This window comes from Oreochromis niloticus, linkage group LG17 (assembly GCF_001858045.2).
Source record: "Oreochromis niloticus isolate F11D_XX linkage group LG17, O_niloticus_UMD_NMBU, whole genome shotgun sequence".
NCBI classification, from domain to species: Eukaryota; Metazoa; Chordata; class Actinopteri; order Cichliformes; family Cichlidae; genus Oreochromis; species Oreochromis niloticus.
The window spans coordinates 31,291,183-31,308,390 of NC_031981.2; the positions used below are offsets into that span (position 1 = coordinate 31,291,183).

Sequence of the window (17,208 nt, forward strand, 5' to 3'; positions counted from 1 at the left end):
TGTCAGGTTTGAGGGGGGGGCTGAAGTCTATCCCAGCTACCATAGGGCGAGAGGCAGGGTACACGCTGGACAGGTTGCCAGCCTGAATTTGCTGATTATCGGCCATATAAATACAAAGCTGCCTTCCTCTGTATAGCCTTAAAAGAATCAACCAGAAAACAAAAAAACTATTACACAACCATGACCAACAATAAATTACAGGGTTATGAACACTTCATTATCAAGCTACAGAGATTTAATAGCCCAATACTCGTTCACCGAAGCAGTATGCACCATTAAAGTCAGATATGCCATGTACCAGTACGCTCACCTATGATTTATTAAAGCATTGATTAATGTAGCTACATCCTAGGCCAAGTAACAATGATGCAAAACATAACCCATAATGACATCCTCCTTAATTTTGCTGAATTGACTGTATTATATTGTTCATAAACTGCAAGCCTAAAAACAAGGAAATATTAAGGTTTATTTATTTAAACTAGCAAACATAATTTCTTATTAAGTTACACAATTTTATATATTACAAATGAGATCCATTATTCATAGTAATGTCTTTGCAGTACTGTGAGTTATGATTCCACAGAGGGCATGCTGTGAACACTGGATTAACAATAAAGCTGCAGAAAGAGCGCAAAGGCACCCAATCCCTGACGTTTTACTGAAAACAGAGTCACGTTTTTAACAGACAAAAACACCTTCTTAAAAAGCATTGTCCTTCAAAATCCTTTTAATCACATTTCTATTCAAACAAATATGTCCCCGTGCGTTGCCGGTAAATCCCGCCCAAGTAAAGAAAATGACTGATGTTCATTTCTTTTTTAGCTGCTCAGAGCGGATTATTAGCTTCACACTACCAGCAACTCAATTCCCGCTTCGATCTCTCTGCAGCCTCTCAGTCTCATCACACTTTGTTCAATGATTTTGTTTCTCTTCAAAAATTTAACACCTACAAATATAAATGAACCAGTGTTCATAATATTTGAACAAAGCCAAAGCCCTACAGTACAAGACTGATTTTCAAGCACAGTTCAGATAGATTAATGTGTAGGCATCTGGATGTGTTCGGAACAGACGGAGGGAAGTGGTGAATTTAAGAGGAAAATGGTGGACAAATGTATGCAACATCTCCTAAAAATGGCCCAAAGCTATTGATTTAATAAAAAAAATGCTCAGTCAGTTTAAACTGTAATGATAAAGAGGCAATATTACATCTTCAAAAGGAGTAAGTGCTGCTCATACAGTTAGGTTTATCTCCTCTAAAGGATAAAGCTGCTTCTTACAAATCTCATGAAAAGAAAAACTGCTAATAAGTATTCACATATAGCCAAAGTCTGACATCGCTCATTCCCCTGTGCTGCTGAGCTCTGCTAATGCCTCAAAATACACAGAGCTGCATTGTCACACCAGGCGACATGCTCCTTCATTGAACACAAGTGATTTATTTTGATTCAGTCCCACAAACACTCCCCTGGTAGTATAAACACTCACTAGAGGACCAAATGACATCTTCAGTGTTTCCTGTTGTTTTGGTAATGTTAAAAACTACAGCACATAGCTTCATTTGCCATTTGAATTTACATGTAACGTTAAAAGTGTGACCCATTTTCATTTGTGTTTTAGTGGAAACTATCCAACTTTTGGTTACACAGAGTGGGTAATGATGAAAATCAGACAACACATCTGTTTGGTTTTGGTTTCTTCTCAGGATTTATTTGGATTTGACATTTAGGTCCCATGGGTCACCTAACAGTTGCCTCTGGCTGTCCCAAGAGCGAGGCTGAAGAACGGGGAAGGTCTTTTCAATAAAAGCCCCCAAACTTTGCTTCTGTATGTGAGGTACAGAACAGCAAGTGTTTGCAATAACTGACTATGAGTCTTTCACTTCCCTGTGGAGGAATTTTGGCCCACTCTTCTTTGCAGAATTGTTTTTAATTCAGCCTCATTGGAGTGTTTTCCAGCATCAGCGGCCTGTTTAAAGTCTGTTTAAAGTGTTTAAATTCATGCCAAAGCATGTTAATTGGATTTTAGTCCAAACTTTGAGTAGGCTTTCAAAACCTTCAGTTTTATACGCCATTCAGAGGTGGACTTGCTGTTATGTTTCAGATTATAACAGCACATAACCCGATTGTGCTTAAGCTTCAGGGGATGAACTGATGAACATTTTCCATCAGGATTCATAATTTCATCAATAAGGGCAAGTTGTCCAGGCCCCGAAGAAACAAAGCAGCCCTAGACCATCATACTATCACCACCGTGTTTGATTGTTGCTATGATGTTCTTTTTATGAAATGCTGTACTAGTTTTACTGCAGATGTAACAAGACACAAATCTTTTGTGTTGTCAGTCCACAAGTCTTGGAGATCAAGATGTTTTTGAATGTTTGGATTACTTTTGGTCAGCAGAGGTTTTTGCCTTGGAACTCTCCCATGGACGACATTTTTGTTCATTTTCTGTCTTACTGATGACCTTAACTGAAGCAAACGAGACCTTCAGTTCTGTAGATGTGGTTCTGACTTCTTTTGGGACCTCCTACATGAATTGTTGATTACTTGGAGTAATTTTGGTAGGTCTGGCGAAGGTTCACCACCGTTCCAGGTTTTCTCCATTTGTAGATCTTTACGATTTTTACTGTGGAGTTCCAAAGGCCTAGAAATGGCTTTAGTAACCCTTTCCATGAAAATTGATGCCAATGACTTTGTTTCTTAGCTGTTTCTTTAGATTGCAGCACAGTGTGTTGCTTTTTGAGATTTTCAGTTTGGTGGACAGGTTTCAGCAGGTCTGGCAGTAATCAGATATGGGTGTAGATAGTGAAGTTGAACTCACAACCCTGTATCCCCATACCATGGCTCTTAACTCACTAGGGCTATGGCAGTTGCTTTATTCCTTTAAACTTAACTAGTTAGCATTACTGCACAGGTTTCAATGTAGACTCTTTTTGCATTTACTTTCCTTGTAACTGTCAGTGACGTCTAAAACATCTTCAGCTGTCTAACAGATGTGGTGAACTTAAACTCTGGGGAATAATAATGATATATCTCAATTATTGGAGCCACAGCTCAGAAAAATATTGCATTTCACTCACGAAACAGGAAGAGAAGAAGTGAAAACAGGAAATGATTGAACTTTCAGAGACTTCACACTCTTTTGCAGTAGGCTGTATCTTTTAGGTGTTTCACCAGTCTCCCTTGGTATCCAATTTCCTGCACTGATGCATCATAGAGGTGTCTGTAGAAGCCAACCTCCTCACAGACTCCTATCTCCAGGTTACAAAATGTCATTTCTTTTGTGCTTGTAAAACTCTTCACCCAGTATTATTGATCTTCTACAGTACTATAAAATAGTTTTGACCCACCCCTCATTTTTTATACTTTCATGTAATTTTTGCAAGTGGTCTTGAGCAATAGTTCTCCAGACTTTCTGAAGGTCTTCCAAAGTTTTTCTTTGTATATTGGTTGCTTTTTCACCCATTCTCAGTCCAGTCCTCGCTTCTGACCATTTTCACATCAATATTTTTTCAGTTTGTTTTTCGTTTAGCCACTTACCACTGAGTCATGAGTTATTCAACCAGAAAAATGCACCTAACAGAAAGAATGAATAAGTGTTGTCTCTACATATAACAGACAGCTTAGCAAAGAACCAATTTTAAATTAAATTAAATTAGACACTTTGTTACTTTATTTGCTACATTTCAGCCAGTGGTGTTTGAGATTTTGTCAAAATTGACAAAAGCAGTGTGGGACCTTTGTGACAATGAACAGAACAAAAAGTAGCCAACATCTAAAGAAAAGCTTTGAATGTGCCTGAAGACAATTACAAGAAAGTTTGTCTAGCATAGCTCAGACTATGTTCAAGAATAAGGGCGGTCGTACCAAATATTGACTTTCAAGCTCATTAGAAATGTAGTATTTTTGGTGTATTTACAATATTTCCAGGTATTTTTGCAAATTTTAATAACTGGCTGCACTTATTTCCCATTTTCCGAGCAGAATGCACAGTTGGTTTGTGAAGGTGATAATCACACACACCAAACATTACATTTTCTCAACACACACAAATGGACATTACTTATCCAGAGTAATTGCTGTCCAGTAATTACTGTTTAGAACAGGGGTGGGCAATCTCAGGACACGAGGGCCGGTGTCCCTGCAGGTTTTAGATCTCACCTTGGGTCAACACACCTGAATCACATGATTAGTTCGTTACCAGGCCTCTGGAGAACTTCAGGACATGTTGAGGAGCTAATTTAGCCATTTAAATCAGCTGTGTTGGTTCGAGGACGCATCTAAAACCTGCAGGGACACCGGCCCTCGTGGACTGAGATTGCCCACCCCTGGTTTAGAAAAACTGAATTCAGCACGTCCTGCATACAATATAGCAGAATTATTTCTCGGTAAAATCAAAATCATCAGCACTTCTAATCACTCCTCACAACTTTCTAAATACCTAAAAACCAACTGGATTGGACTCTAAGAGCAAGGCTTGCTCTTATTTTACATACACTATGCAGATAATCAGTACTACTACCTGATTTCCAACAGGTGTCCATGTGGGACTTGTGTGGTTGGGTAGAAACTGCAAGAATTAAATTGTGTTTTCATCAGTGTGTCTTTGCATGTGGGCACATTTGTATGCTTGTTTGTACAAATCCAAATCTGAAAAACACTGTGTAAAATATAAATAAAAAACAGAATGATGATTTGCAAATGGTTTGCAAATCTCATAAACCCATATTTTATTCAAAACAGAACACAGAAAACATATTTAAACAAATTTTTAAAGTGAAAAACGTCTAATTTTAAGAAAAATCACATTTGAGCTCATGTTGAATTTGATTGCAGCATCATCTTTTAACAACAGCCTGGAATTGTGGGAGAGGAACGGTGTCATGTTTTTGTCTGATATTATTCTAGCAGCTAACAGTGCTGTTTTTTTTATGTCATGCTCTAAACATCTGTAGCTGCAACTGCATGCAGCCAGTCAGCACCCAGACTCTTCAGCCTTGTCCCTTGCACACAGAGATTTCTCTAGATTCTGATTTGATGATATTATGTACTACAGATGATGTTGAGAAATATTCACAACTTTACAGTGTGGAGCATTATTCTGAAGTTGTTCCATCTGCCCACCTTTGCTGCTGAGAAACTCTAGGATGCTTCTTTTTTTATCTCCACTCATGTTGCTGAGCTATTGTCAGCTGTTTCTTTTTAGTATCACTTGCCCTTCTGGCCTTTTGAGACTTTTGACATGCGTTGTTGCCATCAAATTCAAAACGAGACAATAGTCTTCTTAACAAAGTGCCTAATCTTGATAACCTTAAATTAACCCTGACTTATTTGAATCTAAAAATCTCTTTGACATGTTCTGACTTTAAATGTTCCTCAGGTTTCTTAAAGCCTAAAAATCTGAAAAACAAAAAAGTCAACTTTTGCTCCTCACCTATAAATAACTGGCTGTTTAGCTGCAGATGCATGAGTCCGTCAGTGGGAGCTTCGTGCGTGGCGGCGGGGAAATTATCGACACGCAGCGATGCTTCCTTCACATTTCGCTCAGCTCGCACTCTGTGCCATCGGCTGTCATTCAACGGGAGGTTCGTCTTCACTCGTACATCCAGTGGCCCGTTCCCCACATCGAAGGAGAAGACAACCTCCGTAGAAGCTGAAGAGGATTATTCACAGATAAAAAGATCATATAAAAGCCTTAAAAACAACGATTAGGTGAAGAAGCCTTCACAGTCACAAGAGATGGTCACATCAGCAGACCACATCCGATTCCTGGAAATCTTCATTGAAAATGATCAAAGGGTGCTTATTTTCACTGCAAACCACGATTCTCCAAAGAATCAGTCCATAATCACACTGTGTCCAAAGCTGATGACACTCTTGAAGATAAGGTTTAAGAAGTTAAGAGGTTTATCATTGATCATTTATTTATGGATGACAAAAACTGCACATAATGTAGAGCCAGTGTATGATAAGTGCCAGTGCCAGACCATGCTTCATTTCCAGTCTGATACACCCAATGTTTACTGTCATCTTCTCATTGTTGGCTGTCCAATAAAGGCAAAGCTGGTAGTAGTTGGAGTGGAAGGATGAAACTCTGGCTAAAATCAGTATAAAGCACATGATAGTGTACGTATATTCAAATCTAAAGCTAACGTAGATCAGATGGTATTGCTGGTATTGCTGTAACTGGGAAAAATGAACTGATGAGCACATGCATGCTATGCTTTTTTAAATTAAATTATAGCCAAATAAAATAATTAAACAAATTTCAAACTGTATTAGTTAAGCATGTGGGCAGAGTAGAATGAGTGCAAGGAGTCAGATTCTTGCTTTGTATTCAAAAAGAGGAAAGAAAGAAAAATCCAAACACACTTGAGAAAACAAGCTTTGACTTGCAAGAAATCTCTTTTTTTTACTCATGTTTTTATATTAGCAACTAAAGTGTATCAGACTCTTTTGTGGCTATTTTCAGTGATATTTTTAATAGACTTCTTTCTCCCTGCAGTCTGGCTGCAGACTGTGCCGTCTTTCACCAAACCCATTAGTCAGTCATGTTCGTCCATCATCATATGTTGGCAGAAGTGTGAAGTGACTTCCTCCCACCGGCCCATCTGTTGGCAGCATGGACAGACAGCTGGACGCAGATCTGAGATGATTTAGAGACCAGCCGAGGGCAGGAAAAAAGACTCACATCTGTTTGTTGCTGTGTGTGTCTGTGTGTGGGAAATTGCATGTGTGCCGAGACTGTTACAACCAAGCCTCATTTGAAATCAAAAGTAATGATAATTCTAATGTTCAGTAATAAATTTCTAGGCTCACTGAGAATCACTCTGTAATCTAACTTTAATTTTCAGATTTTTTTTTATTCAGTTGGGTGGAAAAATATCGCAATTACAGGCCAATTAGTTGGAACTTCCTGATATATACGATCAGATATTTTTTTATCCAGCTCTTGTACTGTGATGGGCTTTTGTGGAACTGCTGCTGTGATTTTTGTTATTTGCCTTGACTGGACTGTCAACTGCAAGAAGATCAACAAAAAACATGGGACAATGTAATCATCATAATTGCCAGCCTGTAGTTTGCATGCGGCTACTGACTTCTATGCACATATGTGCTCTATAAACTAAGAGCTGAGCAGTAGTAAAACCTGAAAACCTTTGACACAAACCGGAAACTACAGGCGACTGTCGCAATCTTCTTGCAACCAATTTAAGGAGGTTTTTGACAAACAGTCAACGTTTTTCCCTAGCGAGGGGCAGTTGCCAGGGAGTCACTCACCTGTCTCTAGGCATCTGTGGCTAGAGGCTGAAGTTAGCAGTGTCTGAACAAATAAAAACATTTGTAAACACTGAGAAACTTTTCCCCTCTGCCAAGTTAACGTGAAACAAACTGCACAGTTAATCTCAAAATAGAAGCAGAAATACAATAATCCCTCTTATAAACTGTCATTATCAGTTATTTAGAATAAATCAAGAAAGCAGTGAGCATTCGATAACAATTATCCAGGACATTAAGTTCTCACTTACAGCTGAGTTCTATCCTAATAAAGTCCCTGATGCCCAAATTCTCCAGGAAAACCCCAGAAGACGATGTCGTTTTAAACAGGAAAGAGATGTCTGCATTCAACTCTCCCTGAAAGGTGGGGAAGTGAAGGTAGGATGTCTCCTTATCAAAAAATGCAGCATTCCAGAAGTTCTCTGCAGAGAAAAAGAAAAATCACTTCTTAAATGTGTCATATCATCTCTTTATGTTTGCTCATAAAAAAGGGATGTAAAACTTTCTTTTAAAAAATTGATATATCACTTTGGAACAAAGCTTATTAAAAGCAAACTCATTATGATGGCTATATAATGAAAATCGCATGGTAAACAAATGAACCAACTGTTCAGCTAATTAACTAAGAATAAAGGCATAACTCCAGCTATGCTATCTCATTTAGGCTGATTTATCTAGCAAGCCATTTATTTATGTAGTCATTAAACTAAGTGGTAAAATTAAAAGCAATTAACACAAGGTAAATCTATCACTTACATTAGTTTGGTATATATCTTTGTGTTAGCGGTTGTTATTAAAGAACAAAAATAAAGTCATATTTTAGCTACTAATTAGCTTGTGCAGACTCTTTTCCCATTAACAAGTTAAATGGTGGGTGATTGGATACACTAATTACTTGAATTCCCTTCACTCTGTGGTTGAATAACACCTACTTCTTGAGTACTCCATCAAAACATCATCAATATGTATGATATTCACATGGAGAAAACTGAGGTCTCAATATTTAACATCATCCCCATCGTGCTAAACCATAACCAATTGAAATGAATTTACTGTCTCCGTGACAACGTAGCGGTCCGACCCTATAGGCAGCCTCTGACCCGGGCCGATGGATGTCTCCCAGCACCAGAGACCTGACTGGGAGGGTCTCTTTATGGGTGAGCAGGCCTGTGTCCTCAGTCCTGAGGTACAAGGATGAAAAGAAGAGACAGCAGAAGGAAGATAAGAAAAATCAGAGAGGACAGAGGAGGAGGGTTGGGTAAAAGGCAAAAAAATGCAAGAAAGAACAGGAAGAGAGTGTGGAAGGTGAGAAAGCATCGGTATTATAAAGCAGAATAGTCATGCATGCAAAGCTAAGGTAAAACTTGTCACCACTAAAACTCAAACAAAATTGTGTTTGAAAAAGTGGGACAGGCCGTATTTAGATTAGTAACTCCTCATTTCTCGACTGTGCTTGTCTGTTCTCTGAGGCTCACTGGTGGATGTTGAGAAAAGCTGACACAACATGTCTGAAACAATGTCTTGTGAAAACCGTCTCTGAACGAACGCAGGTCGAGTGATTAATCTGTAAATTCACCACACGCGCTCGGCTCTGTGGTGCTTCAAATTCCAGCAGTCTGCTTTGTTGCTGTGAAATGTAGTCAAAAAATAAATCTGGGACTGTAGGCAGCATTCAGCGCCCGTGTATCTGATGAGATATTGATGGCAGGAGAAGAGTCTGTAAAAATAGAGTCCCACAGTACAGATTTAGGCTAAGAGATAATAGAATGAAGGACCTTTGGCTATGCAGGCAGCAGCAGGATTGGTTACAACATGGGTCTAACTGCAGAATTGGTCACAGGATTGGAGAAGGTGACCTAAATACAGAATTGCTTACAAGGTGGATGAAAGGATTTGAATAAAAAAGGAGTGGATAACAAAAAGAGAGAGACGTTTAAATATCTTTGGATTTGTTGTTTTATGGCTCTTTGCTGTTCAGTGTGGCAGGATGTCATGGGAAGCATCCAAATCAATTTGTAAAAGAATCTCAGAGACATACACGTGTTTTCAAAATGCAGCGACACACTCTGCCTGCTTTCCATGATACAGTAACAAAAGCTATTTTCTTTTAAAACTAAGAGAATCAAAAAGCCAGATTTAAATAGACCCCAGAACTTACAGCCTGGAGTGATACCAAAATAGTTTACATTTGCAGTTCCAAAGTACAGTACCATTGGTCGTAGTCGGCATCACAGTTGCAGTAGTGACTTGGATCCAGACAGCTGTCCTGCAGACTGCAAGCACACTGCCGGGTACCGGTTAGTGCTCCACCCCAAGATGTCTGGATCTGACCTGGTCCGGAGCCTCCCACCCACCAGCTGAAAGGAGCACCCTCTTGAGCACACACAGATAAAGACGTGATTAAGCGTTAATTTATTTTTCACTACAGGGAAGCGTTAGCCTGCAAATGCAATCAATTTCACAGTCATTTTGAAATGGTATGAAGAAGATGATTCCTATAAAGATAATGATGGCTGGGAAGGGAAACATCCCCAATAGAGAATTTATCATTCATCTGTTTTCATTCGTTTATTTTTTATTTTTTGTCATTTCAAAAAACAGTGATTAGCACCGTTGCCTTACAGCAACAAAGTCCTGAGTTTGACTCCACCACCTGACCAGCTTTTCTGTGCAGAATTTGCATGTTTTCCCCATGTCTGCATGGGTTCTCTCTGAGTACTCTGGCTTCCTCCCACAGTCTAAATACACACAGTTAGTGGAGTCAGGTTAACTGGTGTTTCTAAATTGGCCATAGGTGTGAATGTCTCCAGGGTGTACCCTGGTGTACCCTTCTATGTTAGAAGATGGATGGGAATCGATGGATGGATAGATGGATAGTTAAATCTTTATTATAAAACCAAACAAATCCACTTAATTTGTGTTGTAAAATTAGAAACAAATGTGCAGCAGTATTGTAATCTTATTTCTAATTTCTTACTAAATTAAATACATCAGCAGTTCACACCTCCTCCCTTCTTCTGAATATCTTATCTTAAAAAGTTGATGAATTTAACACATAATAACTAACAACTCTTTCTCCAGACGTTACCGAGTGTGTTGGAGAGGCGGGACTTCCTGCAGTGATAGGACAGCTCCTGCTCGCAGTGCTCTGATTGGCTGATGACAGCCACTAATTGCTCCTCTTCAGAGGAATAGTCAAAGTAGGCAAAATGTTGGTTTCTCTCAGCGGAGGACTGAACTCTGGTCAGCTCTGTGTTATTGTGCTGAATCACCATCCACGTCTTATCCTCTGGTGGAGAGACAGGGAGGGTGGAAAGACCAAGAGAAGGTGTGCACATAGTTACGCTGGGAGCCAAACAATCTTTCAAACTAAAAAAACAAACAAAAACAATGTGCATTTTCTTTAAAAGGAAATAGAATACGTTTGTGTACCATACCTGTCATGTTACAATAAATCAGCTGGGGTTTGATTGGTCCGCTGCCATCCACGTCTATATAGTAATGCCCTGACATGTTGCCTTTGTGTTTGTATGCCTCACATGACTGTTCATATATTGCTGAGGAAGAGAACACAATAAAAAACGTCAACTTTAATAAACTGGATCAACACTTATTGATTTCTTAGCTATGCTTGGGACCATTAAACCGTAACATGCATCCTAATAAATGGCAGTCAGATGTGGGACGGCGATACAGTCAAACTGAATTCACATGATGTAACCCTTTTATTATTTCTAACATTGGCAATTGAATGATACAAATTTCAAACAACAAATACATTATTGTTTATTTGTTGTAGCTACATAAAGAGCCAATACTACCAGTTAATACAATATGTGTCACATCACATATAAATAGCTCACTTGCTTTATGGCTCAGTCACACTAGAGTAAAAATAAGACTGCAACTCATGAAAAATATTTTATTGCGGGTGATTGCTTTCACTTTTTTGCATTCAACAGCCATTTTCAAAATGTTCTGTCCAAAACTTTCTACCGCAAGGCGACTGCACAGATTTGCAACAGACATTAAATTTATAAATCCACATTGATTGCCAAAGTGTTGCAATCAATCTGAGTTACTCTGATATCCACTGATATCTTTGCAATAGAACTTAAATCAACTGGTTACCAATTCAATGTATTCTGGTTATGTTCCTATAAGAAAGCAAGGTTGTCAAACGCCAGTACTTTTCTGTGCAGAAAGTACTGCACTATTTGTGGGGAATTTTTAAATTTAAATTTCTGTTTCAGACCTATGAGTTTCTGGCAGGATTCTGAATATGGAGACAGTAAAATAGTTGTATTTCCTTTTAATTGAACTTCAGTGTATGCAGATGGCAACAGATTTGCAGCTTTCGGATTTATCACAAATAGGGTTGGATGTAATTGTCAAATTGACCCCATGTAATTGCATATTGATAGCAACATCTCAGCATCTAAAGTTGCTTTAAAGACAGCGACTGACTGTAAACATTTGCAGATATGATTTTGAAAGAACGATTTCAAAGGCAATGAAATTAAAAGTTCATCAAACACAGTCCCAATAATTTTCCCTAGAGTGACTGTAGTTACATAGGCACCAGTTACATGGGCAAGTCACCTAGGCAATTGTTTGCTGAAGAGTGCCAGCAGTTGCAAGATAAAAGTGGTCATAACTTCCCTGTGGTTTCATTGTTAGCAGTAGTTTGCAAGAAAGATGCTCATTTGTCTGCAAACACTCAGCAACTACTTGCTGACTAGTAGTGAAACTGTGAAAGGTGCACCGCAACCTGGAACTAGAAAGTGTTCGCCTTCAAATGATATATGACAAGTTTTTAAAATTCAGTAGTGAGGCAGAACTTTTACTTTCAAGGCTAATGTTCTCTGTTTCCAGTCCGATTTGTTCTAGTTTTTCAAGTCTCATTACTGTTCTACTATCATCTCTACACATTTCTTAATCTCAACAGGTCATCACCACATAGTCACTGACTGTTTTCAGTATAAAAGTCAAGCAGACTACATGCCCACCAGTACATATGTACATGTATACCCAGAGTATGTGCATAAAAAATTCATGGAAACATGAGAAGATTAGTGATTTTTAAATAATTAAAAACATCCATCAATTAAAATTGTAATAATAAAACTGGCAATTGTGGGAAAAAAATAGATGAAAGCAAATTATATAAAGCCCTACGGTTTCATAATGCTTGTTGTGTAGAATACAGACACACATCCACAAGGGAATATGTCGAGTCCATCTATGAGCAGCAACAGCCACGTCAATGCTTGTTTAACTTTTCCCCAAGATACTGCCCTGATACAGCTGAGGAAAGGTTTTGACCCAAATTCAATTAACACAGCTGTGTGTGTGTGTGTTTCTGTGTGTGTGAGAGTGAGGTAGAACTGGCCCTAATCCAGCTCAGAGCTGTTCACACCACCAGCGTGTAGAAGGATTCAATTAATGCTCAGCGGTACAATCAAAGCAAAAAATCAGTTTAATTTCTAATCTGACTCACCTAAAATACTGTAAGCACTCTCTCAGTTGAAATCCATTTATGTGGAAAGAATAGTTTGCCTTGAGACGTACTCTCCTTTTATTGACATGCTTGCTATGTACCTCCCATTTACTCCTATTCTAACCCCCTCTTTATATATTTTTTTTCCAATCATCGTTGTATCTTTCTTGATTTCTCCCTCTGTTATTTTTTCTAACGCATTTAAGGCCAACGATTAAATTAAGTGATTTATTTTGAATGTTTGATTGCAGTTCATATGTGGCGACCCATATAACAATTTTAAAAACTTTTTGAGGAGAAAATATTTTCATACATAAGAGTGTACATTATTTTTAATATCTGGGAAACCCATACATTTAAAAATCAAACTATTAAGGAAGCAGGAAGAAGTCACAGTCGGATATTGACGCTGCGCTTGATGCGTGCTCTTTGAAGTGAGAAGTGGGAGAAAACTGTGGCTTTCATCTGCAGCAGGATGCCATCCCTTTGTTCTTTGTTCAGCTTTTCCTCGGTGGATAAAATGACACTTTATTTCTGCATTATGTATTACCAACCGGGCTATTTCTGTTAAGAAGCAGCATATCAAATTTGGGGCAAAGTTATTCACAAGTCTCCACAGGCCTGCAGGTAAAGTGTAACTTTCAATGAAAACCAACCACAGCTTTTTAGGCTTTTTTTTTTTTTTCACTAAAAGCATGTTTAACTTAATTCTAAAGTACCTAATGCAATCGGGACAAGCTATTTAGAGCACCTTTCATCCCTCTCTGCACTGGATATGGGTTAGGTATAAACTGATATCACATATAAAACTTTTCCAGTTTAGGCACGTTTTTTAATCTGATAACTTCTCTGCAAGACAACCTTATTCATTATTCATTATGAAATGTACATATTATGTATTTTTTATGCTGGATGGGTGTTTGATTTCAGCGTGAACTTTTGGCTGATTGTGTCCACTGGGAGTGAAATCCAGTCTGTCACGTCACTGTACAAACTTCAAACACACACCTTCACGTGACATTAATACATACATATATTCAAACTGAACAAATACACCAAGCGAAGATGAGAGATAGTGGGATATCTGCAGGTGTCAAAAAGCAAAAAATACGACCTTTTAAGACTTTTGAATAGAAGTCCAATTTACTCAGCATAATGAAGTACCACCAATCTGACCGATATATTCCCATTTGAACATGGCTAATTAAAGTTCTGAAACAATGGCCCGAAAAGAAAAAGGGAAGTGAAATAACTATTGGAGGGCATGTGGCCTCTATTTTATTAAGTAAATAGTACAAAGACCTAAATATTAACCTTTTCTTATAGGAAATAACATAACACGCACGTATGAGCAGCCTTCTACTCTTTTCGCTGTAAAAGTTATTAACAAAAAACAGACAAAAAGACATGGTCTGCACTCCAAAGCCATGCCGAGAGAGCTGGCGGCTAGTTGATGAGCATAGAGAAGCAACACAAGAGAGTAAGGGTTGGACTTACATTCACTTACATTTCTGCTCAATGTGTAAGTACACAAATCTGTGTCACGTAATAATAAATGAAAAGTTAAAGGAAAAAAAAATGTCACTACTTTTTCCTAGATAAATTTTAGGCTTCAGGCATTTTAAAGAGCTTCAGATGAAGTGGTTGCTTACAGCTGTGGCAGGTGGCTCCCCTGTAGCCACTGTTGGAGCAGTTACAGTGAAAGGTGCTCCATGACTGAGTACATATTCCTCCATGTTCGCAGTGACTGGGGTAACACCTTGGAGAATGAAAGAGACAGACAGAGAGATGTTTAGTGTTTTTTCTAAAGTTATCTGAAAAAGTTTCTTACGGATGTCTGCACGGAACAACAGACCTTCAGCATGCCTGACTGTTTTGATGAGGTGTGTAGGAGAGACGGGGAATATACAAAGTCTTTCAATAAAAAACTTTCAGTCTTAAAAAAAACAACATTTCAGAGGGCTTTATTTCAGTGTCAATGAGAGCACAGGTGTGTGTTCTCAGATGTAGGTGGCTTGAAACTTTCCTTTGTTGTGTTAGTATTGTTAACTAACATTGTGGGATCCACAGACAAAACTCTTGAACTCCCACCCAACCTGCCACTCAAAAAAAAGAAAAAAAGACACAATTTATTGTTTGTGTTTCTATTTTTTTTAAAGGCATGAAAGAAACACTTTTGTCCCAGACACAGAACAGCATTTTTCTCTTGTCTGTCTGCTGTGGTGCTCCATAGCTGCTCCTCTTTTGCACCCCTTTATACAAACACCTTCTGGTTATTGTCTCTCACAGACTAAATATATAGCCTATAAATACACAATAATGATTTTACATGAATTCTTTGTCTTTTCGTCTGTTGGCTTAGGCAACCAATCCACCATGGCTACATTATTTATCAAACTCATACCTCTCTTTTTTCATTTAATTCTCCCACAACACAGCATACAGCCACAACAGCAAACCTTTCCATTCTGTGCAGCCTGTGCTCTGCATAATGTTTCTCACAGGATCACAATGCATGTGTCCTGCTCCTAATAGAGGTGAGATTAGCAACTTGCTCCTGTGAGCCTAAAACATTAAGAGAGCTGCAAAACAGTAATTTTGTGTATATTTAGCTGGGACCCAGTGCAATTACATAAACTGTATTTATAAGCACTTATAAGTTAATTTGCATGTGCACTCCACATGCATGGCACAACACACAAGGACACTGCAGTAATGGGCCTTAGTTTTCTTTTGCAATCTGTGAAATCACACATTAATGCAAAATTTGCATTCAGGAAAATTTCATTCATTAATTTTCTTAAGGCTTGACTACTCCAACTCCTCCCTGTCTACATTAAAAAAGTCACACTCTAGAAGTGCTGCTTTTTATTGCTTTTTACCAGATGACATCATACTGTCAGAATTCCTTCCGTTGGCTCTGAGGACATTTTAAGATCTGTTTCAAAACAAGAAATATAATTTAATTTTTCTTTATTTTTACTACTTTCTACATTGTAGATACAAACTGAAGACATCGAATATATGAAGCAAGATATATGGAATTATTTAGCAAATCAAAAATTGATGAATAACTCTACCCTTTGCTTTGCTGACAGTGCTGCAAACCCTTGGCCTTCTCTCAATGAGCTTCATGATGTAGTCACCTGAAATGGTTTTCACTTCACAGGTGGGCCTTGTCAGGGTTAATTTGTGGAATTTCTTACCTTCTTAATGGGGTTGGGACAGCTGACAGTTCTATTTGACAATTGTTAGAATTCATATTATGGCAAGAACCAATCAGCTAAGTAAAGAGAAATGACAGTGCATCATTACTTTAAGAACTGAAGGTGAGTCAGTCTGAAAAATTGCTAAAACTCTGAATGAGTCTTCAAGTGTGGGCGCAAAAACCATCAAGCGCTACGTCGGAACTGGTTCACATGAGGGCCGCTCTGGGAAGAGTCACCTGTGCTACTGAGGATAAATTCATCCGAGTCACCAGCCTCAGAAATCGCAAGTTAACAGCACCTCAGATTAGAGCCTAGATAAAAGCCACACCGAGTGCCAGTAGCAGACACATCTCTAGAACTGTTCAGAGGAGACTGAGTGAATCAGGCCTTTATGGTCAAATAGCTGCCAAGAAACCACTACTAAGGAAAAGGAACAATCAGAAGAGATTTGTTTGGGCCAAGAAACACAAGGACTGGTCATTAGACCACTAGAAATCTGTCCAAAGTCCAAAATCGAGATCTTTGGCTCCACCCGCTGTGTCTTTGTGTGACGCAGAAAAGGTGAACAGATGGTCTCTACATGCATGGTTCCCACCATGAAGCATTGAGGAGTTGGTGTGATGGCGTGGAGGTCCTTTGCTGGTGACACTGTTGTGAATTTATTCAAAATTGAAGGCACAATGAACCAGCTGCTGGTGCTACCACAGCATCCTGTAGCGACATGCCATCCCATCCAGTTTGCGTTTAGTTGGACCATCATTTATTTTTCAACAGGACAGTGACCCCAAACACACCTGCAGGCTGTGTAAGGGCTATTTGACCAATAAGGAGTAATGGAGTGCTGCGCCAGATGGCCTGGCATCCACAGTCACCTGACCTAAACCCAGTGACATGGTCCGTTTTCTAGATGGTACCATGGTCGATCAAAATTTGATGTTATCTTACTCCATTAATAGTTCCAACATTGTTTCACCATTGGCTGAAATGTAGCCCCAAACCATGACAGAGCAATAGAATCAACAGAATGACCATCTCTCAGATCTTAAGGACAAGACTTTCAGAAACTGTTCATCTGCTGTAGACGCTTTTTTAGATCTGCCACTTCTTCTGTCATCAACTTATCAGTTTCCTCAACTTTTTTAAGGACACACTGCATAAAATGCCAAGATATGCTAAGTTCTTTGGGAAAAACTTTGTTGGTGCAAAAATACTATTT

At 38.7% G+C, this 17,208-nt stretch overlaps 1 protein-coding gene across 2 annotated transcripts in view; it reads right to left on the minus strand.

Annotated features, from left to right (window-relative positions):
* Nucleotides 1-17,208, minus strand: part of LOC100704748 (contactin-associated protein-like 4) — a 104,880-nt gene that overhangs the window by 15,813 nt on the left and 71,859 nt on the right. For both annotated transcript variants that reach the window (XM_005464217.4, XM_013266652.3), the window contains 7 exons: nucleotides 14,436-14,542; nucleotides 10,721-10,840; nucleotides 10,372-10,572; nucleotides 9,494-9,656; nucleotides 8,337-8,464; nucleotides 7,535-7,705; nucleotides 5,440-5,658 (listed from right to left, as the gene is read on the minus strand). In XM_005464217.4, coding sequence (XP_005464274.1) covers nucleotides 5,440-5,658; nucleotides 7,535-7,705; nucleotides 8,337-8,464; nucleotides 9,494-9,656; nucleotides 10,372-10,572; nucleotides 10,721-10,840; nucleotides 14,436-14,542 — 1,109 coding nt within the window. The remainder of the gene's footprint in view (nucleotides 1-5,439; nucleotides 5,659-7,534; nucleotides 7,706-8,336; nucleotides 8,465-9,493; nucleotides 9,657-10,371; nucleotides 10,573-10,720; nucleotides 10,841-14,435; nucleotides 14,543-17,208) is intronic.